Below are 23,657 nucleotides of genomic sequence, written 5' to 3'. Positions count from 1 at the left end.
TGTTAGGAAAGCGTTTATCAACTTTCATTGAGCGGATTGCCTCTATTGAGCTGAGACTGTCTGAAAAAATAAAATTGTGGTCGATGGGCAATGTTTCAATGATCCCTAATGCTTAATATATCGCACCCAGTTCAGCGACATACACGGAACAAGGATCTTTGAGTTTGAAGCAGGCACTGAAAATGGTTGTTGAAGTTGAATTTTATGAAATAAAACCGTTTTGTTCGATATTCAAATTATTTCCATTTTTGATACTGTATCGGCTCAGCGTATGAAATTTCATACGTCAGATATCTCAACTTCCGAAGAACTCCAAACCAAAATATTGCGTTTCCCTCCCGTTTCGGGACAAACTTAGATGGACTAAAAAGTTTCATGCCATTTGGATCAAGTTCTTGTACACCTGGGCAGTAATGGGTTAAAGTGTTTTGGGCGCTTAGTTTTATTCACTGCAGCGCCCCTAGTTGTCACATCGTGGAACTATTGACAGAGTTCTGATCCGGATGGTTTGTTTATTCGGTAGTGAAAATTTTATTCCAAAGTTATCGACGATGGAAAGCGAAAGGCGGGAGAAAATTCTGCACACTCACGTTGAGAGCCAGACGTGCTCAGGAAGAAAGATCGCAAAATTCCTGATACTTCCAAAATCGACTGTAAATACCGTACTCAAACGTTACCGAGAGGCCGTTGGATTGGGCGAAACCAATCAGGCGCTGAGGTGGAACATATGACCGGAATCTACGAGCAAACGTGATTCGAGCAGTCCACAACAATTCTAGGCTCTCCTTGCGGGGTTTGGTAAATTTGTATGCGAGAAGTCTTGCGGTCGTATCATGACAGCAAACACCCCAACAGGACGCTGGAACAAAACCTGGTTGCAGAAACCCGTGCAAGGAAGCTGTTCGAGTAAGTGTTGACCTAGTACAAAGGATGCGTTTAGATGAACGACGGAACATACGTAAAAATGGATTTCGGACAAATAGCCAGTAAGAAAATTTTACCTTGCCAAGTGTAAAGGGGGTGTTGCAGGTAGGTTCAAATTTGTTCACGCAGATAAATTTGTCCGTAAGTTGATGATTTGGCAAGGGATCTGTTATTGTGGAGAGAAGACAAAGGTTTTCATCATTGGGGCACCAACGAATGGAAAAGTTTACAAGGAGGAGTGTCTTCAGAACAGGATTTTTCTATTCATACGATAACGGTGAAGTTCTGGCCTGACTTGGTGCATGTCCCATTGAAGCAAAAAGTTGATAATCTAACGGAACTAGGTCTGGAGTGCGATGCGGGTGCGGTAACGTTAAGGATATTTATTGCGGCTTTAGCGGTGTGTGCCGGAGCGTTGTCATGCTGTAATATCACTTTACGTGTCTCTGGCCTCATTACGGTCTTTTCTTCCATCAATGCTTCAAATTCATCCTTCGGTGTCAACAGCGATCTACAGAGTTCACCGTTTTTGATAATTTTTGTTTACGTCTAACAACCCATATAATTCCTCGCCATCAAACCACTTCTTTGGCCTGTCTTGCTCGGTGTGACGAAGCATTATTATCAAGACAAATCACTTTTTTTGCCATTTCTGATATTCCGATCGTTTTTGGAACTGATTATTGTTCTTTCATGACCGGAAGCAATTATGATTACGCTTCAACAACGCCAAACCGGCTGTTGAATCATCAACGCACCGCTGTTTTTGATCGACGATCATCAAACGCGGCACCCATCGCGCGAATAGCTTTTTAATGTCCAAAATGTCGTACAAAATGTATCCCACTCGTTCTTTTAAAATGCCTACGGCCTCAGCTAACTCGCGTAACGTCACATTACGATCATTCAAAACGAGTCGATGCACTTGTTTTACTATTTCTGGATTCGTAGCCTCCTTTGGCCTTCCAGAGTGAGGTGCATCTGCGGAGCTTGTAGGGCCCATTTTGAATTCACTAAACCGTCGATAAACTATTGTTCTCAAAGGAGCAGAAGAGGAATAAAATTTCGATTGATTTTTCAGGAGTTTTACTCACCAAAACACAATGTTTGATCAAAATACTATATTCCTCTTTCTTTATTTTCTATACGAATACTCAGGTAGTGACACTTAAACAACTGTAGTTTGTGAACAAATAAACGAAAAATTCCGTTGTTGAAAAAATCCGGGACTCTTCAGCCCATGCAGTAAAAGTATAGATGGAAAGTGTTTTCTGAGAGTAAAAAGGAGAACATAAACAACGTTAACCTGTAACCTTTTCGCGACGGAGGCGTTTATGTGGCAAAGTATACGAAAAGGGTTCATGCATGCTAATTCGCAATGTGTCTCTTGTTTTGTTCTCTCATGTTGCTATGGCATATGTATTATACAAAGGGTATTGAGTAAAGGCTCTACCAGTATGGGAAGGTAGCCCATTTTTGTTATTTTTAAGTTCATTTAATAGTATAAATGAGAATGTCAAAAGCAGTGCAAAAGAAGTATCATCTGGTTAAAACACCTGATCTGAGCAGGAATTAAAAATGACGCTCCCACCACGCTGTGTATGATTAACCATACCATATTTCTCCGCAATCCAATTGGGAACAACAGGTTAACTACAATCACTTTCTACATTCAGTGAGAGATATTCCTAAACTATGACTCCACTCCTTTAAACAAGTTCAAGTCGTTTGGTGCCTGCAACACTCGGAAGGTTAGCTTCTCTTCGCCAATCTGGCGCTCCTCATAATTTTCCCGATAAATAAAACCAAGAAACTCAATTCCCAGACCGGCATCGGTTTGTCGAAATGTTTTCTTCTCCATCAGCATGTCTCCATTAACGCAGGCGCGCCGCTGCTTGTTGACCGCATATCGACCCGGCAAACGCTTCCGGAAGAGAACCGGGCGATCTCTGTGAACTTTTACTTTCCCTCCACCCCTGATCACGACGACCGGCGCATGACGCGATTTATACACTCACGACGAACCCGGCGTTGGCTATTATTTAATACACACATTGCGCGCGAATCGAGTACCCGCTCTCTCAAGTCGACTGATGCCGCGTGACTTGTTTATTTTTTTGTCGTACTCGATCGAGAGCGAAGAAACGGGAAGTTCAGTTTCAATTCCGTTGGTTGCAATCGAGACGCAGCATCGTGCGTTGATCCCACCGCTTCGAGGAGCCTATTCACCTTGTGTGTGGACTTTCGTTTTCCACTTCCGAATCGATTTGGTTTTTTTCAACTCGAACTAACAAATGAACAGTTAGAAAAATGAAGTTGAAGCCCCGTCATGTCGTATAATCGGTGTATCTCCCTCTCGATTATCTCAAATTCCAAGGATCGTCACCCGTTCACCGCTTTCGAAACACCACAAAGCATATGGCCAACGGTAGAAACTATGCGCAGATGGTTCGAACATATTTCAACGCGGCCAAAAAAACCGCAAACACTCATCTACACGTTCCATCGCCGCCAAGTCTCTAGAAAATCCCACACATGTTGTCTGCCAATGACCGCAGAGACCCTCGATGTGTCCTAGAAACATCAGTCTCGTTTAACAGCAGCAGTAGCATACCATCACTAGCAACTCCACACCAGAGATGCACTAAGTGATTGCGAAAAAATAGCAAAGTGACTGCAAGCAAAATATGCCACATCCTTCCTACCCACTTGTGACTTGACGACGAAGACGAACGCGCTCGATCGTCATCGTTCGTCATTTTCTGCCAGACAGCAAGGTGGCAGCGCGCCGAGAACCGTCATAAGCTGTCATAATGCTCTGGAGAGGAAAAAAAAACAAGCAAAAAGCCATCGCGATGGGAACAACAACTCATTCGACGCCTACTCAAAGTTTGCCTTTCTCTTGCCTATGAAATAGGGCTCACAATGGAGCAGTTCGCAAATGTTGTGAGTCAGCATTTTTCGTATACAGGCAAACCTTTTTTGGTGCGGTCTTTTTTTTGTGCGAATTTTTGACGTGGGACTACGTCTAACCGGAGTATATGGGGGTAAAATGCAAACCCAAACACATAACATGCAGGAAAAAATGAAAGATTCCGAATGCTTATAACTCGAACATTTCTTACTGGATCGGAAGGATGTTTGCATCAATTGATAGAGAATATTTCTACGCTTCGATTGCAATTAATAAAATGTTGTTTATCATTAGATAAATAATTGAATAACTGTAAAATGTTTAGCGTTATCTAAACGCCCTTATTATCTAGTTTTGATTGGCCCGATTTCCGGATTCCCCAGCACAGCTATCAAAACCAAGCAGTCTTGGAGAAATCTACATTGCAAATACATGAAAGTCGGGGGCATTTTCGTTCCGACTGAAATGTGTTTCCCTAACACAGACTTCAAATCCATGGGGCGTAGGGAAATTGGCATTGTAAATACATGCAAGTCGGGGTTATTTTTGTTCCGACTGAAATGTGTTTACTTAATACAGACTTCAAAACCAAGGTGTCTGGGAAAATCGGCATACACTGAAGTCGCTTTTTACGCGGCTTTTTTACGCGGTTTTTGAAATTTACACGGCTCTCGGGATTTACGCGGTTTTTTTTCACGCAGATTTCGGAATTTACGCGGATCTCGATATTTCCGCGGTTTTTTTTACGCAGCACGTATCAACCGCGTACAAATTCAATGTGCTAACTTCACGAAATAAGTTTGTATTGAATCACTGATTAGTAGCTGAGAAATAAAAGGAGATACAGATATCATGATTGTAGCATACAAAAAAAAATCAGTTAATCAATTGTTTAAATATGAGTTGCATTTTTAATTAATAGTTCACTGTTTGTTAGATTTTTATACGGATTTTAAAATTCACCCGGTTTATTTTTACGCGGATTTTGGAATTTACGCGGTTTTCTTTTATGCGTAAATATAATATTTTGCCTTAGGCATCATACCAAACGTAAAAGGACTGTCATTAAATTTACCTGTAACGAAGAACATAATCTATCACAATGCATGAATTGACCTTACATGGCATTATACAATCTTTTTACTCGCAAAGCAAATATATTGAATTCGGAATTTGTTCATTCAATTAAAAATTATATCAATATAAACAAATGATTGCTAAGCTAAACCCACGTCAACCTTGCGGTTATATCATAGATATAACCCATCCATTTTTTTGTGCAATTTTCTATTCTTGTGCGGTATATGAATAGAAGCATGTTTGACGAAGATCTCTTCCATTTAGTTTTTTTCCCGATGTTTTATATGCATTTCCGTGAGAAAATAGCATATTTACGTCTAAATTATCCACTTCTCAATTCATCCCCAACCTTTCATCAAATGCTCTAAGTTACACATGACATGATTTCTGATAGCAACAGGTTTCGACATTCAACCAAAAGTACAAAACAGCAAAGCAGGGAAAAAAAAGGAAATCGAATGATGAACGGCGTGGATTTGATTCAGCTTTTTTAAAACGGTGCCGTTCTACGCATAGTTGTCCCATGTTACTTTTTGGCAATTTTCACTTTTTCTTCACAAAACGATGTTTTTATGCCTAATCTTCGGGAAAAACACTAAAAAAGTTATTGTTTGTTCCCAGCTTTTAAAAAACAACATCAAGCTCAATTGTCCCATGTTGATATTCTATTCATAACCATCCCACCATGTATTTTTTGTAGATACACTTCAAATAAATCGGTTGAAGTACAAAAATTTTACGCCACGCTTTCAACAGGGCTAATGCACTCATTTCTGGTTTGGAAGAACGAACAAATTCGCAAACAACTAAAAAAAATTAACAGAATACGTGTACACCTTGTTAGCGAATGCCTAATAACAGTGAAGTTTATATTCTGTAAAGTATTGCAGACTACTCCCTACTTCATACAGCGATGTGTTTATGCATAATCTTTCGGAAAAAACATAATAAAACTCATTGTTTGTTCCCAGTATTTCAAAAAACAACATCAAGTTTAATTGTCCAATGTTGATATTCTATGCATAACTGTCCCACCTAAAATTTCAAGCCCGTAACCAAGATTGATTGATTAAAATTAGGGGATCTTTTCACATTTTATTTAACAATAGTTTTCTGCTTATAAAAAAAACCCAGTGTGTTGCTGAACCGAGATGAAGTTTTTGGTGAACAAAAATGCTAGAAAACATTGAATGCGTTTTTCACAGTTGCTGATTTTGGAACATGGGACAACTATGCGTAGAACGGGAGCCTATCTACCACAAAAATTTATTTTTTTTTCAAATTGTGTACCGAACACCATTTTTTAAAGCTACCGGTGAAGTTTATGCGATTTTTTGTGCGGTCCCTATCCCCAGCACAAAAAATGGTTTGCCTGTATACACAGTATTTTGCGAGAACAGGATCTACCACTTTGTTCGGGGTTCGGTTCTGTAAGAATAGTCAACATAATTTAATTCTACACTTGAGGAATAAAAGAGCATGTTGCAACATCGAGATTTTAAGTGATTTTTTAAAGGCTGTAACTTCGTGGAATCAACATATACACACCCCCTAACTCTATCTCCAATATAAAGGGTGTGTCACATCAAATTGCATCACGGAAAAAACGCTGTAGAAATTTAATTTTTAGGAATTATATCTTCAGCTTTCGCTTGTAATCAGATAAGAGTGTATAGATCACGTTGGCCATGCTTCACTGTCAATTTTTCGTAAATTTGGAAAAATGTCGTCGAACGAAAAAGAGCGTCGTGAATTAATCCTGTGCACTCATTTCGAGAATCCGGAGTTGTCACATCGGGACATCGGTAAGATGCTGGGAATCGTCCAATCCACGGTCAGCAGAGTACTAAAACGATACTTCGAGAACCTAACCATCGACCGGAAGGTGAAGAACGGCAAAAATGGATGCTCCGTCAGTGAAAAAGATCACAAGCGCGTAATTCAGCAGTTTAGACGTGATCCGAGAAGTTCGGTCCGGGATGTCGCCAATAAGCTGAATTTGTCAAGTTCATTCGTCCAGCGGACCAAGCAGCGGGAGGGCCTGCGTACATACAAGGTTCAGAAGGCTCCTAACCGCGACGAAAGGCATAACATGGTGGGGAAGACGCGAGCCCGGAAACTGTACACCGAAATGCTGACGAAGCCGCATTGCCTGGTAATGGACGACGAAACCTACGTCAAAGCGGACTTTCGTCAGCTATCAACTATCCAAGTTTGCCAAAAAGCACATGGTGTGGCAAGCGATCTGCTCTTGCGGAAAGCGGAGCGCCCCCTTCGTGATGACCGGCACGGTAAACGGGCAGGTTTACCTTAAGGAGTGCCTACAGAAGCGCTTACTACCACTATTGAAGCAGCACGAGGGCCCGACCATCTGCTGGCCGGATCTCGCTTCGTGCCACTATTCAAAGGACGTGTTGGAGTGGTACGAAGCCAACGGGGTCACCTTCGTGCCAAAGGAAATGAACCCGCCCAACGCGCCGGAGCTTCGCCCAATAGAGAAATATTGGGCGATTATGAAGCAGGCCCTCCGGAAGAACCCAAAAGTTATCAAATCGGAGGTGGACTTCAAGAGAAAATGGATTTCTGTTCAAAAAACAGGAAGTGGGTTATATCTATGGTATAACCGCAAGGGTGACGTAGGACTATCGTTGATTTAGAGATCATTTGTTTGAAGTTGGATCTGAATTCATTCTGAATGAATGAATATTTGGGGGACTTCGAAAACGAGAGCGTTACGTTGGAGGCACAAGGTTTTATGCATCCAATATTGGATACGGAAATATCCTACTAATGGGGAAGAATAATTTTCAGAAGCTATCCTGTTAATTGCGATTGATTGAAAAATCACAAAACCAAATGTATTTGGTCACAGTGTTACATGGATAGAAAACATTCAAATAAACTCTTTCACATGAATGTATTTTTAAATTCCCAGAGGAACTGGCAGATTATTTTCCGGATCTTTCTCGATGCTGAATGGCATCCAAACGGAAAGAATTCCGTGCGTGTGTGTGTGTGTGTGTGTAGCGGCTACTTCGATGGTCACCTTCTCTTCTCCTGAAGGATCGGCTTCTCTGTGCTACCTCACAGTTTCAGACAAACTGCTTGATTTTCAGAGCAGATCTCGATCCTTCGTCGACCAGCACCCTGAGCAACGATGTTGTCTTGTCGATGTCCTCACGAAAAATGAATGCATCTCACCACCCGAATATCGCTTAAGTATGCTTTTTGTGCGTGATTGAATCGAGAGAAGGTGTGGTTTACGATGGCAATTTGGAAGGCAAACTAGAGGAGAATGAACTCTCTGAGCTCGGAACTTTCGGCGACTGAGCAATAATCGATTGTGGGCGCATACAATATTAGATACGGAAATATGCTACTGATGGGGAAGAATAATCTTCAGAAGCTATCCTGTTAATTGCGATTGATTGGAAAATCACAAAACCAAATGTATTTGGTCACAGTGTTACATGGATAGAAAACATTCAAATAAACTCTTTCACATGAATGTAAAAATACAATTCCCAGAGGAACTGACAGATTATTTCCCGGATCCTTCTCGATGCTGAATTGCATCCGAATGGAAAGAATTCCGCGCGTGTATGTGTGTGTATGTGTGTAGCGGCTGCTTCGAGATCTTCCCGGGGAACCGTTTGTGGCATCACTCTCCTCCTGATGGATTCCCTTCTGGCCTAAGGTGCACAAACAGTCTCTTGGCGACACCGTTCATCCGCGCTTTCATGATAAACGAAGAGCTTCAACACAACAGCGACAACATGCTCCAATCGCTGTTCAATTTGAACTGAGTGGATTTCCGAGCGGCGCTCGCTTTTATACCGATTGGTGATTTCAATAGCCTGTTTTGAAAGCAATTTTAAGACTATTGAAACAAGTTTTTGGATCAGAAAGTAACAAGTATAGAACGCGTAGACATTTTATCTTTCGAATGAAGTGTTTATCATACCATTTCGTTCAGTTGTTTAGGAGCTATTAACGCTCAAAATCTCGGTCTCCGGCGTAACGCTTTCGTTTTCGAAACTTTGATTTTACACCCCGGTATAGAAATGAAAGACGTAGTCCTACGTCAAAAAACTACAACCTGACGTTGTACAGAACCTTATGGACGGGGTAAAGAGGAAGGTGCGAGCATACGGGCTTGGGCTCGAAGTATGAATAAAAAGAAAATGCCAAAAGTTGTTTAATAGTTTTTATTTTACTGTCTAAAATTTTCAAAAGGATCGGTCTACTGGGCGAATTTCTACAGCGTTTTTCCGTGATGCAATTTGATGTGACACACCCTTTAGATAGGGTAAGTGTACCTATAATGGAGGAAATATGTCACCAACTTACATAAATTTGCGAATAAATACTCTATTTTAGTTTAAAAGTATACTTTTCCTGACAATTTGACTCTGTGTTTGAAGATTCTCTACTGTCATTGCGCGTGTTTTTCAGTATATGTCAAAAAGTGGAAGCGTAAACAACATAGTTGCCACTTCGAATATGTCGAATTTCGTACCAACGAGAGTGTTTTGCGGGGAGTGTTACTTCATTACTTCAATATGAAGAAAAAAGGTGCGGAAGTCATCGCATTTTAGTGGAAGCTTATGGAAGCCATGCTCCAACTGAGCGAACGTATCAGACGTGGTTTGCACGGTTTACAAGTGGTAATTTTGAGTTGGAAGACGAAGAACGTTTCGGACTGCCAAAAAAGTTTGAAAATGAAGAATTGGAGGCTTTACTCGACCACGATTCGCCACAAACGCAACAAGAACTTGCAGATACACTTGGAGTAGCTCAGCAAACCATATCCGATCGTTTAAAAGCAATGGGAATGATCCGAAAGATAGGACATTGGGTGCCGTATGAATTCAAGCCACGAGACGTCGAACGCCGTTTTTTCACGTGCGAACAACTGCTCCAACGGCATAAAATAAAGGGTTTTTTTGCATCGAATCGTTACTGGCGATGAAAAGTGTGTTCATTACGACAATCCTGAACGTCGGACAACTTCTGGAAATCCCGGCCATGCAACAACATCGACGGCCGTGCGGAATATTCACGGTCAGAAGGTTATGCTGTCTATTTGGCGGTGCCAGCTGGGTGTGGTGTACTATGAGCCGCTAAACCTGAATGAAACCAATACGGGGGACCTCTACCGATGACAATTGATGCGTTTGAGCCGTGCACTGAAGGATAAACGGTCACAATACGAGCAAAGACGCGATCAAGTTATTTTGCAGCTCGACAATGGTCGGCCGCATGTCGCGAAACCTCGATACTTGGAAACGCTGAAATGGGAGGTCCTATCCCACCCGCTGTATTCTCCAGGCATTGCTCCGTCCGATTAATACCTTTTTCGATCGATGCAACATGGCCTGGTTGACCAAGACTTCTCCAATTTTGTTGAAGTCAAAAATTGGATCGATTCGTAGTTAGCCGTGAATTGCCAAAAAGATGGGAAAAAGTTGTGACTAGCGATGGGTAATACTTTGAATATTAAGTTTGTAACCATTTTTGCAGAATGAAGCATTAATTTTTGAAAAAATAATACCAAGAAACTTACCTTATATAATATAACTATTAGTTTGAAAATGTCACTTCCATGTACCCATTATGGCAATAGTGTTCCTGGAGTTTCATGAAAAGTGTACTTATCATGGTAATAGTCGGTGTCAAATGGAAAAAAAAGTGTAAATAGGATTCAAATAATACTTCAATCATAATTACTAAACAAAACTATGCCTCTAAATCTTATTCCTAGTATGCAATACTCTGTCGTTCATTCTACACTCGACAAAAAATTAAAGGAACAGAGCGCGAAACCATATTTTTAAGTGATTTTAGAAATGCTGTAACTTTGTGGAATAAACAACGTACGAGGATCGGATGTTTGTCATTTGAAAGCTTTAAATTTTATGTTTTGAGATGTAGTACTTGAATGTTTCTATCTTGTTGGTGTAGTGGAAGTCAATAGTGAATCGAATTAACCTTATCAATCAATTATTATTTTTGGCGCTCCTAACCAATTAAACGAAGCCCAGTGCCATCAACTTCAATCCACGGATATACAAACTCAAACTCGAATTCGTACCAAGATAGGGCGATCTCGGATCGATTCGTAGAAGATCAATCTTTTCCATTCCGATTTCCGTTTTTTGGATCGATCTTTTGTACTCGAGAAAATCGATTTTTTTACTTTCGATCTTTTCGATTTTTTTGTAGATTTGTTTTCAGTATACATCGATTTTTTATCTCACCAAAGGTCACCTAACATTTTTTTTAAACATAATGTCAACATTTGGACTGCTTCTTCTACGATTTACTTCTGTACAAACGCTGACAGAGACAGCTACTGAGGGGATGAACTGTAACCGGTTGTGCATAGGATCCTGAACCTGAAGTTGACATTAATTACAGGCGAAAGGTTGTTTTCTAGATCTGGCGATCTAGATCAAGAATCGGCTTCGACTGAATGACAGAGTGCAGAGTGCGTGTATTTGTGAAAACGTGTATGTATATGTGTGAGTATTATGACTCCCTGAAATCCTCGTATGAAAACTAGAGTTACGAATCATTCATTCTGAGAGTATGCATATCATTCTGAACTTTTGCTACAATATGCGTTTAAGTGCTCCTTTATTTTGCTCCTAACTTGGATCGATCAGCCAAAACAAACGTATCGGCTGAAAGTATCAATATGAAACCATACCTTGAAAGTGGCGCTTCTAAAACCTCTCACTCGATCAGCTTCACATACGAACCCGCCGCTTACGGTTCAACAGCTCGAATTTCGATTCTTCCATCTAGAGAACCATTCCACAGTCCATGGCTTTATCAACATGCTCCTTAGCTAACTTAAGCCGTTTGGCTTTGTTTACCTTGCTAATAAATGGGCGCTTCCGAGAAACTTTGCTATTCAATCACTGTGTTACGAGACAGCGACGAACAGTTCGACCAGAAACTGATAGCTGAACGGTTTTCTAAATCTCGCAGGCAGTAATCTTCTTGACTTTGTGCATGATATTGGTGTCCATTTTCGCAACCGAAGAATTCAGAAGAATTTTCCCAACCGCTGCCGTGCTGATACTGTACTTCCTAGCGACAACCATATTCGATTCACCGTTTTGCACATCAACCTCCAATATTCGGATACATAACTGCCGTAATTTTGCAAAGTGACGCAAGCGCCCGAGGGAAGAATTTTCAGTACGAGGCTTTTCTTAAAATTGCATGTATAATCAGCATACGTGTACACTACAAAAATCTGATCTGTACAAAATGTGTACACTAGATGAAAAAACATTGCCGTTGGCTTGATTTTTGAAAAAAATCAGTTTTATTTGAGTAAAATTACCAGCGCCAGTTTTTTGTGGAAACAGCGAATTTAAAATCGCTGTTTCCACTACCTATTGGCGTTGATCCATCAAAGCATGCGAGAATCTGTCTCCAACTATTTTTGCACACAAGCAGTCAAATTTCTTTCGCGTTTTCCAAGTTTTACGTAAATATAAGTGAGTGAAACGATATGAAGCTAATTCGTGAGTACGATAGCACTAGTGATAGTGAATCTGAAGAAGCGGCGGTCCATGAAGCACTTGTTGAGATCCGAAGAAAGCCACTTTGCAAGCGCCAGGAAGCTCATCAGCAGTATGTAGAGCGTAGAAAACTATCACGGGCCGTAATAGCTGTTGACTGTTTCTGTGATTTGAAGTGCTCTTCACACATTTCAAAAGGCAGAAGATTTGAAATCAATGAAATTTATTGGAACATATCTTTGGATAAGAAAAGATTGTTCATACTGGAACACAGCTCTCGTCAGGATATAAAACGTAGACATGTTGAACGTGGTTCTGGATTCAAACGGACGTATACGTATGCTTTTAGGCTGACCGATGAAAGGGATTCTGTCTATCCGGTATGCTTGAAATTCTTTCTAAACACATTAGGATATCAATCGAACAGGAAGTAAGTTACAGAATACGTTTATTATTTGTAACTAAAATTGTCAATATTTCATAATGTGTAATTTATTCTAGCAATTTAATATATAGAACACATAAATCAACCAACAAGGTGCTGCCTGTGAATAATCACAATTTAAGGAAGGTTCCATTGAAACCTCTTGCACAAGCTGTACAGGAAGATATACTGTCCTACAATCCAACCATTTCACACTACAGAAGAGAGCACGCGCCGAATGTCCGTTACTTACCGTCGGATCTAACATGTAAGAAAATGCATGAACTATTCATAGTCCGGCGTGAAGATAAGTCTCTAAAAGGATGCAGTTATTCATATTACAATAAGATACTATCGGATATGAAAATTCACTTCACCAAACTTGGTCATGAGCTCTGTGAAAAGTGTCGTGTAGCAGAAATTCATTTGAAAACGACTGGTCATCGAAAGCAGAACCACGAAGGGATTGAGTTTCGCAACGAAGTTTCAATGGCCAATGACAAAAGTGATGAGAATGAAAATCATCTTGAGCGAGCTGAAAGTAACTGTAGTTTCGAATTCGTCTCAGCTGCACCAGAAGTGAATGATGAGAAATGTGCTGAATGCATTGCTTGGTTAAAACACCGTGATGCAGCTATCACATCGCGACATGAATATGAAAAAGATAAAACACTTGCTGAAGGTCTTAAAGTTTCCGTGGATATGCAAAAGGTTTGAATTTTTTTATATTTTTCAAGTTAATTAATACCTATATTTTTCCTTCGATCTAAAATAGGTAATTCAGTTGCCAAGAATGGAGCGATTTAAGGATGTCATTTTTGCCAGGAGAATTGTTGCCATGAATGAAACATTTGCACCACTAGCAGGAGGAAAGAATGGAGCAGTCCATGCTATGTTATGGAACGAAACCATAAGCGGACGAAAGTCATCAGAATTGATGAGTGTTTTCTCAAAACATCTGATTTTGAATGGTTCCACGAAAAGGGTTCTATACTGGTTAGACAATTGTTCTAGCCAGAACAAGAATTGGAACCTTTTCATTCACATGATTCTGTTAGTCAATTCTTCACTCGTGAACACTGAAGAAATAACGTTCAAATACTTAGAATCAGGACACACTTTCATGTCTGCTGACGCGTTTCATGCCGCCGTTGAGCGAAGTATGAGGAAACATCAGAACGGAGAGCTCTACACATTTTCCGACGTTGTTACATGCGTCGAGCAGGCTAATGTAGTGGAGAAGCCGATCGTAACAATAATGAACTACACCGATTTTTTCCAAAACAAAATACAATTAAAGCCATCCGCATTAAAACACATGAAGCAGCGTCCCAAATTATCTGATGTAAAACATATACAGTTCACGCGAGGATGCTTTGAGTTTTGCTACAAGATACGTTTTGATGGAGAATTTAAGAGAGTGCAACTGTTCACCAAAACTCAGCTGAAAGAAGTGAAGAAACCGTCATTTACCCTCCAATCAACACTAAGCTTCAATTCTTCCGAAAGAGGAATTGCGCAGTCGAGGAAAGAAAATATCGTCAAGAAGCTTTGTCCCTTGATGCCTGAGAAAAAACCACACTTCTGGGGAGACCTCACGATCAACAATAACACTGATGACGATTAATTATTTAATTACAATAAAGATTGTAATGTGCAATATGATAACAGAAATACATCTCAATCTAGGATAAAATATTCCTTTAAGCTGACTTTCATTTTATGAACTTGAATATTGAACGAGATTTTAAAATAAAGATTCTAAATGCGTGGTTTACAGTTCTGATAGAAGATGGTTATTATAAATGTAGCACTGCGTGGGGATGGACTGTTTTCCATTAAAACATTAAAAGTGGTTTCTTACAAGAGAGAAGAGATGTGACTCTCATTATGCTAAACGTCCATTATGGAATATGTTGCTGTGTGGAATTTACTGTCCCAGCTCGTTTATTCTATGCCATCAAATCAGATAAAAAATAACATCGCATAACAATCAGCTTGATCTAATCATAGTGGAAATTGGCGCTTGTGCCGCCTCACAATGGAAATGGCGCTTGCGCCACTTCGTTTTCAAGCTTTTACGGGGTCATTTTTCCACATTTCTGCAAAATTTCGCGGTTCATTGAAAGTATTTTGTATTCTTTATCGATCTATAACAAAAAACGAAAAACGTCAACCTTGGCGCTTGCGTCACTTTGCGAAATTACGGCAGATAAGGTAATTGCTTTCGAAATCACTGCGTTGTCCATTTTTTTCAACTAAATCAAATGCTATCACGTGTAAAAATTCGCCACGTCGAGCCGTCTGCTTGAAAAACATAAAACAAAGTATCAAAACATAAACAATCGAGGGGTCTTCCGATGGAAGCTTATCGAAAATATATCGATTTTCGAAGTGGGCACCTTAAAACTTTGAATGATCATAATAAATATGATATAAAAAAAGATAACAGTGTGCTTATTTTAATTTGATCCAAATAAATGGAAGAAAATAAAAAAAAATATGAGGCTAGCACTGGGCATATGATTCCAAATTGAGAATGATGATGTACTTGATCATTAACTTTATAATAGGGTTTTGTCGAGTAAGATTGTGACTGGACAAAAACTTGAAGAGATTAAACAGTAGGAAATGAGCAATGTATCAATCAGTTCAGACTCTGGCAAACTAGTTTTATAGCGATGATAATTTTAGCGAGAAGGCTATCTGTTCCGGCGCAAATTTACATCCACACAGACGGTTAAATCCGATTATATAAAACCAAAAATGAATATGCATTCGTGAATGTCAATTGGTTTTCCTTCGACAGCTCGAGGCGCTGACACTTCGATGCCATTTGAAGTCGTCTCCGTCAGTCCCGGAAGGGTTTTTTTTTCTTCCTAACGATTTTACGCAACAGTTATCAGCTGCCGATCATTACGCATTCAAATAAAATCCGCGAATGCTAAATTTTCTTCTGCATAAAACATATCTTAACGAATCGCACCTAACCTCACTCCCCCATCGACGGACGCAGCTGCCACGCGAGCACGTGTGCACACGGATGGCGGAGCACGCTTCAGGAGCAGTGCGCAATGTGGATTAGAAAACGGCAAGCCTCTAACTTTCGGACCCGTGCGCCGTTCCGTGCCGCGGTGAGTCAGCGTCAGCGTGGAATGGTGCTTACTCTGATCGCAGAAAGGATTTTTTTCTTGTCTATTTCTCTAACCTCTCGCCAACCTCGCGGTCGCGCAAGAAGGAATTTATATTGGCCTGCTTGGATCCCTCCACGAGTCGTGTGGTTTGTCAGCGCAATGAAGCATGATTTATGACAGATTACAACATGCCATGTGTATGGGATGGGGTGTACAAGAACGCGCGCGATAATGAGAATCTCGATTGGATTGCGTTCACTTTTTTTCTGTTGTTTTGCTGGAGCTTTCTACAGAACCGTTTGCAATGTCACTTTAAGGGCACCTGCCGAGAGAACGATACTAAACCGAGCCACGGTGTGGCAATTATTGACCATTCTTACAGTGATTGTCAAAATAAAGTGCCCACTTCTTTTTTAATCTAATTACCCTCATTTTACTAGTTGAAAATATATTTGACTTTATGTCCGTTTGTTTAAATAATTTCCATACGGTAATAAGACTGAAATTTAACGGTTCACGGTTAACGAACTAACTTAAGTGACTGTAGTACATCATTCTCCTTACTTTTCTTTTAATCAGCTTCAGATAGTTCAAATTGTTCCAAATTCTCCCTCATTTTTTTCTTTTGCAAATTTCCCTCCCTTTTCCGTTCCCTCAATTCAGACTTCTTCACATTTTCTGCTTCCTCTTTCGTAAGTCTGCGCTTTTCCGCTTTTGCCTGCTTTTCCAAAATCGTTCCCTGTTTCTCAATTTCAAATCGTTGTATTCATCTGGTTACCTCGATCTTGCAATACACCACACTGTTCCGTTTGTAAAAGTGTATCGGTCCTCTCATCAACTTTTGATTGTTGACTATCGATCCCTTTAATGCGAACATCTTCGACTTGGTTTTCAAGATTATTGCACTCATTCCCGGATGTAACTGTGTGTAATGAGCGGTTATCAACACGATCTGTTCCGCACGCTGCACTTGGTTGTCATCAATATGATTGCAGTTCACTAGAGTTCACTAGAGTCCTTCATCAACAGAGGAGTTGGTGATAACGGAACATTTTTGTCTGCTGCTGCTGCTGAATAATGCACTGAGTTGTCGTTAGGCTTCAACAGTTTATCGCACAGTACCAGGATTATGATTTCATCGTTGTTGAGCTCTGCATCATTCGAACGAATTCTAGATACCAACGGTATTCCAATGCTGCATAGTGCATTTCTGAGTGTACAACAGGGAATGATTCACATATATCGGAGACCGTACATTTGATTCTGATTATTCGGTGGATTGGAAGACCGTGTTATGAACGCACGAAGGACTCGATGGTTGTAGATCCGGCGAATTACCAAGATCGAGACTACAAGTTATTAGATTTGATTTTCAAGTAATTGGTAACTGTTATATCCGAGAGGCGCCACAATGAAACACAACTTGTTCCTAGCGTGTAACGGGTGTTAAATAAAAAATGGGAATTTTTTCAATACCTTTCAGTAACTCAAATAAAGAGCGTATAATTTTCTTTCTCCAAGAAAATTGCTCTTTGGGCTCCCTAGAAACAGTAGGCGTGTTTGGTTTTGCCTGTTTGAATTTAGTCAAAGCAAAGATGGCGTCGAAACAGCACGTGCTCCGCGAACGCATTGTATGGTTCTACGAAACGCATTTCCAGCAAGGAAAAAAGTTCACGGTGGCACATTTTAAGGAAGAAAATGTACCTGTCAGTACGGTGTATCGTATCCTGGGTTCCCTGAACGTAGAGCGGAAGGTCGGAAGTGGTCGTCCGGTGACGATAATGACGAAGCAGAGGAAGACATCGTTAAAGAAGCTGTTTGACAACAAGGACGCAACCAGCCTGCGTGACGCCGGTCGGAAATATGGCTGCTCCCACGTATTGATCCATCGGACCCTCAATATGGAAGGAATCATCTGCAGGAAGAAGACGAGGTCGCCGGAGTACACGGAGGAGCAGATTGAGACGGTTAAATCACACTGTGTGGGTGGATGACCAAAAAATACCGCGGAACGTCTTTCGTTCTGGACGACGAAAGCTATTTTCCGCTGTCTAAAACGCATATTCCAGGAAATGATAATTACTACTCCAGCGACAAGTCATCCACACCGCCTGAAGTGAAATACAAATTCAAGCACAAGTTTGAAAAAAAGGTTATGTTGTACATCGCCATTTCCGACCGGGGCATTTCAAAGCCTTGGTTTAAGCGGAGCGGTCTGGCAATCAGCCAACAAATCTATCGAGAAGAGTGCCTCGATAAAATCCTGCTGCCGTTCCTGAACGAGCATCACGCGAATGGGAAGTACGTCTTCTGGCCGGACAAGGCGTCTTCCCATTACGCCAAGAAGACGCTGGCGTATCTTGAGGAGAAAAAGATACCGTTCGTGCCGAAAGATCGTAACCCAACAAACTTGCCCCAGTGCCGCCCAATAGAGGATTTCTTTGGCACACTCAGTGCCCTAGTGTATAAAAACAATTGGAGGGCCAAGGACACAGGCAACTGACTACAAGAATATGGAAAATGGACATAAGTGCCGTACAACGTTCTTATGAGAGCATCGCGACAAAGTTGCGTCGAACAGCAGACCACGGCCCTTACTCAAACATTCACTGACATTTTTTTGAAGAAAATACATTATGTTATTAATAAAAAATACTGAAATCGATGAAAAAAAAATATTTTTTATATGTGATTGAAAAAATTCTCATTTTTTATTTAACACCCGTTAAACTAGTGAAGGAATGAAACAATTCACGAATTCAATTGCAAACAAATCCCAATTTAGGTCAATTCATGCATTCTGGTAGTGGTTATCGTAGCAAATAGTTATCAACATTTTGCCTAATCATCAAACGGTATGCGTAGAAGTTCAGTGAGCTGACGACATTAAGGGGCATGCAATCTTGAATAACCGAGCCAAAGTGTTGCATTTGTACCCGCTTTTGTAGACGTGTTAGCAAAACGGATTCCGGAGTGTAAAAATGCATGGGGGTATAAAAAGTACTTCCGAGATCTGGAATGGCGATTTTCCCAACTTGCATCTATTTTGCAATGTCGATTTCTCCAGACTCCATGGTTTTCAAGTTTGTGTTAGGGAAACATCCATTCATTCCTGCGATGGTACCTCAATCGCTGTTCAATTATAACTGAGTGGATTTCCGAGCGGCACTCGCTCATATACCGATTGGTGATTTCAATAGCCTGTTTTGAAAGCAATTTTAAGGCTATTGAAACAAGTTTTTGAATCAAAAAGTATCAGGTCTATAACGCGTAAACATTTTATCTTTCGAATTAAGTGTTTGTCATGTCATTTCGTTCAGTTGTTGAGGAGCCATTAACGCTCAAAATCTCGATCTCCGGCGTAACGCTTTCGTTTTCGAAACTTCGATTTTACACCCCGGTATGGAAATGAAAGATGTAGTCCTACGTCAAAACACATACATACACACACGCGCGTTAGTAAGCATCGGTTGCCGGCGGGCGTCGAGCGTTGAGCGAGAAGACAGCCGCCAAGAAGAAACCGAAACGATGTCGATGTCGATGGCTTCCGGGGAGTAGAAAACAGCTACCGCTGCCAAAAACTCAAAGTTATTACTGTGGGGAATGTGATCAACAAGAAGAAAGCTCCTGCTACTGCCGGTACAGCTGTAGCAAAAAAAAAATAAAATATTGTGAAGAAGGATGAGCGAGCAGTACATTTATGTAGATTAATTGGAAGCGACAGATATTTTATCTAAAGGGTGTGTCACATCAAATTGCATCACGGAAAAAACACTGTAGAAATTTAATTTTTAGGAATTATATCTTCAGCTTTCGCTTATAATCAGATAAGAGTGTATAGATCACGTTGGCCATGCTTCACTGTAAAGTTGGAAAAATGTCGTCGAACGAAAAAGAGCGTCGTGAATTAATCCTGCGCACTCATTTCGAGAATCCGAAGTTGTCACATCGGGACATCGGTAAGATGCTGGAAATCGTCCAATCCACGGTCAGCAGAGTACTAAAACGATACTTCGAGAACCTAACCATCGACCGGAAGGTGAAGAACGGCAAAACTGGATGCTCCGTCAGTGAAAAAGATCACAAGCGCGTAGTTAAGCAGTTTAGACGTGATCCGAGAAGTTCGGTCCGGGATGTCGCCAATAAGCTGAATTTGTCAAATTCATTCGTCCAGCGGACCAAGCAGCGGGAGGGCCTGCGTACATACAAGGTTCAGAAGGCTCCTAACCGCGACGAAAGGCAAAACATGGTGGGGAAGACGCGAGCCCGGAAGCTGTACACCGAAATGCTGACGAAGCCGCATTGCCTGGTAATGGACGACGAAACCTACGTCAAAGCGGACTTTCGTCAGCTGCCGGGCCTGTTGTTCTTCTCCGCAGAGGACAAATTCAGCGTTCCGGAGGAGATTCGCAAGCAGAAACTATCCAAGTTTGCCGAAAAGTACATGGTGTGGCAAGCGATCTTCTCTTGCGGAAAGCGGAGTGCCCCCTTCGTGATGACCGGCACGGTAAACGGGCAGGTTTACCTTAAGGAGTGCCTACAGAAGCGCTTACTACCACTATTGAAGCAGCACGAGGGCCCGACCAACTTCTGGCCGGATCTCGCTTCGTGCCACTATTCAAAGGACGTGTTGGAGTGGTACGAAGCCAACGGGGTCACCTTCGCGCCAAAGGAAATGAACCCGCGCAACGCGCCGGAGCTTCGCCCAATAGAGAAATATTGGGCGATTATGAAGCAGGCCCTTCGGAAGAACCCAAAAGTTGTCAAATCGGAGGCGGACTTCAAGAGAAAATGGATTTCTGTTAAAAAAAAACTACAACCTGACGTTGTACAGAACCTTATGGACGGGGTAAAGACGAAGGTGCGAGCATACGGGCTTGGGCTCGAAGTATGAATAAAAAGAAAATGCCAAAAGTTGTTTAATAGTTTTTATTTTACTGTCTAAAATTTTCAAAAAGATCGGTCTACTGGGCGAATTTCTACAGCTTTTTTTCCGTGATGCAGTTTGATGTGACACACCCTTTATTCGAAATGGTAAGCAAATAATATCCACATAAAGGGGGAAGAGTTTGAGAATTAGTGACAAGCAATGTATCATATATAGGGCAATCTTGAGAAAGCGAAGAATAAATTTTGCACCAGTTTTGCGTGATTGCTACTTTTACTGAATATTTCGTATTCGTATGTAATATGTTGTTTGACGACGCTGTGCACAATACGACAATCTTGCTTTGCTAGCCGTGTCTTGCATTACCCGCATAGTAATCATGAATGAGATGAAACTTCATGCAGGTAACCATATTTATAAATTATAGAGACATAAAACATACTCAGTCCTTTCGACTCTATCAATAGTGTGCCTTCAAAGCATATAACTCGTAGACATTTTATATTGCGAATGAAGTGATAAGGCTTTAAGAATTATTACCATGTGTTCACGTTTTGTTTAAACAAAAACAAAATGAATGAAATGAGAAAAAAATAGTGGGCTCTTTATTTTGCCAATCACTGTAAGTTTACGACTAATTTGTCTAACTAAACGACAGTCGTCCGGGTTCATAAGCGACGCAACCGGTCCGCCCAGCTGATTTGCATAAATCAGCTGTCTGTGCAATTCCGTTGCTTCCGATTCTGATTGCGTAATTAACGTAATTTCCCATTCGTTCACTTGCAGGTTACTGGCGATACTGTCAACGACGGCTGCAGTTGTAGTCAATACACAGTTTCTGGCTTTCGAGCAAACGGGGGCAGAATGTGCCCTGTATGTTGGAGGACCCGGTAAATCTTCGGCGTTCGACTATGGATTAAATCTGTTCCGTGGAACGATGTGAGTACTGCTATCAACGCAACCACTTCAAAGCAATCACTGACTTGTAACCATTCAGATCCCCACTTCACACGGACTCGAATACATGCATCACCTACGATGCCATCAACCAGGCGTATATGGATGCGCGAAAGCGCATCCGAGTATCCCAGCCCAAAGGCGACTGGAAGACAGAGGACATCGCCACGGTTGGCGAACTCTTGCTGGACATCTCCATCCAACTCGCGAGAACGTAAGTAACCTCGAACACACAGAGTCCTTCATAAGCTGTTTGAACTCACCCTCTCGCCATCAGGTACGGTCTCTCGTACGAGGAAATCGAGAAAGGTCTCCCCTCGATTGACACCTCCAAGACGTTGATCCGGGAGGTTTGTCCCGCTTTCCTCTCGGGGGTGGAGTGTCGTCCCGGAAAGTACCGTCGTGTCGACGGTCTCTGCAATAATCTGAAGAACCCTACGTGGGGTGCCGCCATGACCCCGTTCCAGCGGTTGATCGGCCCACTCTATTCCGATGGTATTAACGCACCGAGAATCTCTGTAACCGGTCACGATCTTCCGCTGTCCCGAATCGTATCGCGTACCATCCATCCCGACGAGGGATACCATGATCACGCCGGAACTGTGTTCGTGATCGCGTGGGGACAGTTCATGGATCATGACTTCACCCTTACCGCCACCCCGCTCGACCCCGTCAATCGAAACGATCCGGAGGAATGCTGCAAGCGTCCACCACATCTCAAGCACCCGTACTGCAATGAAATCTACGTCCCTGACGATGACTACTTCTACCGTCTGTTCAACGTGAAGTGTATCGATTTCGTGCGCGGCTTCCCATCGCCACGTCCCGGCTGCCGACTGGGATCCCGCCAGCAGTTCAACACCCTGACCTCGGTCATCGACGGCAACACTATCTATGGAGTCAACGAGAAGTTCACCCGCAAGCTGCGCACTGGTTACAATGGTCTCCTCCGCATGAACCCGGTGTTCGCCGAGTACGGCCTCAAGGATCTGCTGCCGCTCAAGCTGGACATCCCGGATGAGGGTTGCACGCGTCCCAACAAGAGCATGTTCTGCTTCGAAGCCGGCGAAATTCGTGTCAACGAGCAGCTGGTGCTGACCTGTATGCATACTCTGCTGGCCCGCGAACACAACCGCATCGCCACCGAGCTGGGTCGCATCAATCCCCACTGGGACGATGAAACGCTGTTCCAGGAAACCCGTCGGATCAACATTGCCATCATCCAGCACATCACCTATAACGAATTCCTCCCGATTCTGCTCGGAAAGGAGGTGATGGAGAAATTCGGACTGCTGACACCGAAGGAGGGCTACTGGGATGGGTACGACGAGAAGATCAACCCGGCCATCATCGACGCGTTCGCTGCTGCTGCCTTCCGATTCGGCCACTCGCTGCTGCCGACGGCCGTCGAGCGTTGGTCCAAGGCGCACAAGTTCATCGCCTCCAAGCGGCTGTCGGATTTGATCCGCCGGCCGTACGATCTGTACCGGGCGGGTGTGTACGACGAGTATCTAATGGGTCTGATGAACCAGGTCGCCCAGGCTATGGACGACTCGATCACCCAGGAGGTCACGAACCATCTGTTCAAGAAGGAGGGAGCCCGCTTCGGTATGGATCTGGTGTCGTTCAACATGCAGCGGGGCCGCGAGTTCGGAGTGCCTGGCTACATGGAGTTCAGGAAGTTCTGCGGACTGCCCACGTCCAACAGCTTCCAGGATCTGTTCGGTTCGATGCCGAATGAGACTGTGCGGCGATATGAGAGCATATTTGAGTGAGTGCTTTTCTTGGATATCCGCGT

At 42.1% G+C, this 23,657-nt stretch overlaps 1 protein-coding gene across 2 annotated transcripts in view; it reads left to right on the top strand.

Annotated features, from left to right (window-relative positions):
* Window positions 1-23,657, top strand: part of LOC129762551 (peroxidase) — a 57,940-nt gene that overhangs the window by 33,004 nt on the left and 1,279 nt on the right. Inside the window, exons 1-4 of one of the 2 annotated variants that reach the window (XM_055760942.1) lie at window positions 656-906; window positions 21,689-21,841; window positions 21,900-22,073; window positions 22,137-23,630. In XM_055760942.1, coding sequence (XP_055616917.1) covers window positions 809-906; window positions 21,689-21,841; window positions 21,900-22,073; window positions 22,137-23,630 — 1,919 coding nt within the window. In that variant the 5' untranslated portion in view covers window positions 656-808. Of the gene's footprint in view, window positions 1-655; window positions 907-21,688; window positions 21,842-21,899; window positions 22,074-22,136; window positions 23,631-23,657 lie in introns of those variants that run through there. The other variant, XM_055760943.1, reaches the window with a different exon arrangement.

Source organism: Toxorhynchites rutilus, chromosome 1 (genome assembly GCF_029784135.1).
Source record: "Toxorhynchites rutilus septentrionalis strain SRP chromosome 1, ASM2978413v1, whole genome shotgun sequence".
In the NCBI taxonomy this organism is placed as follows: Eukaryota; Metazoa; Arthropoda; class Insecta; order Diptera; family Culicidae; genus Toxorhynchites; species Toxorhynchites rutilus.
This window is presented reverse-complemented; position numbering and strand designations above follow the sequence as displayed.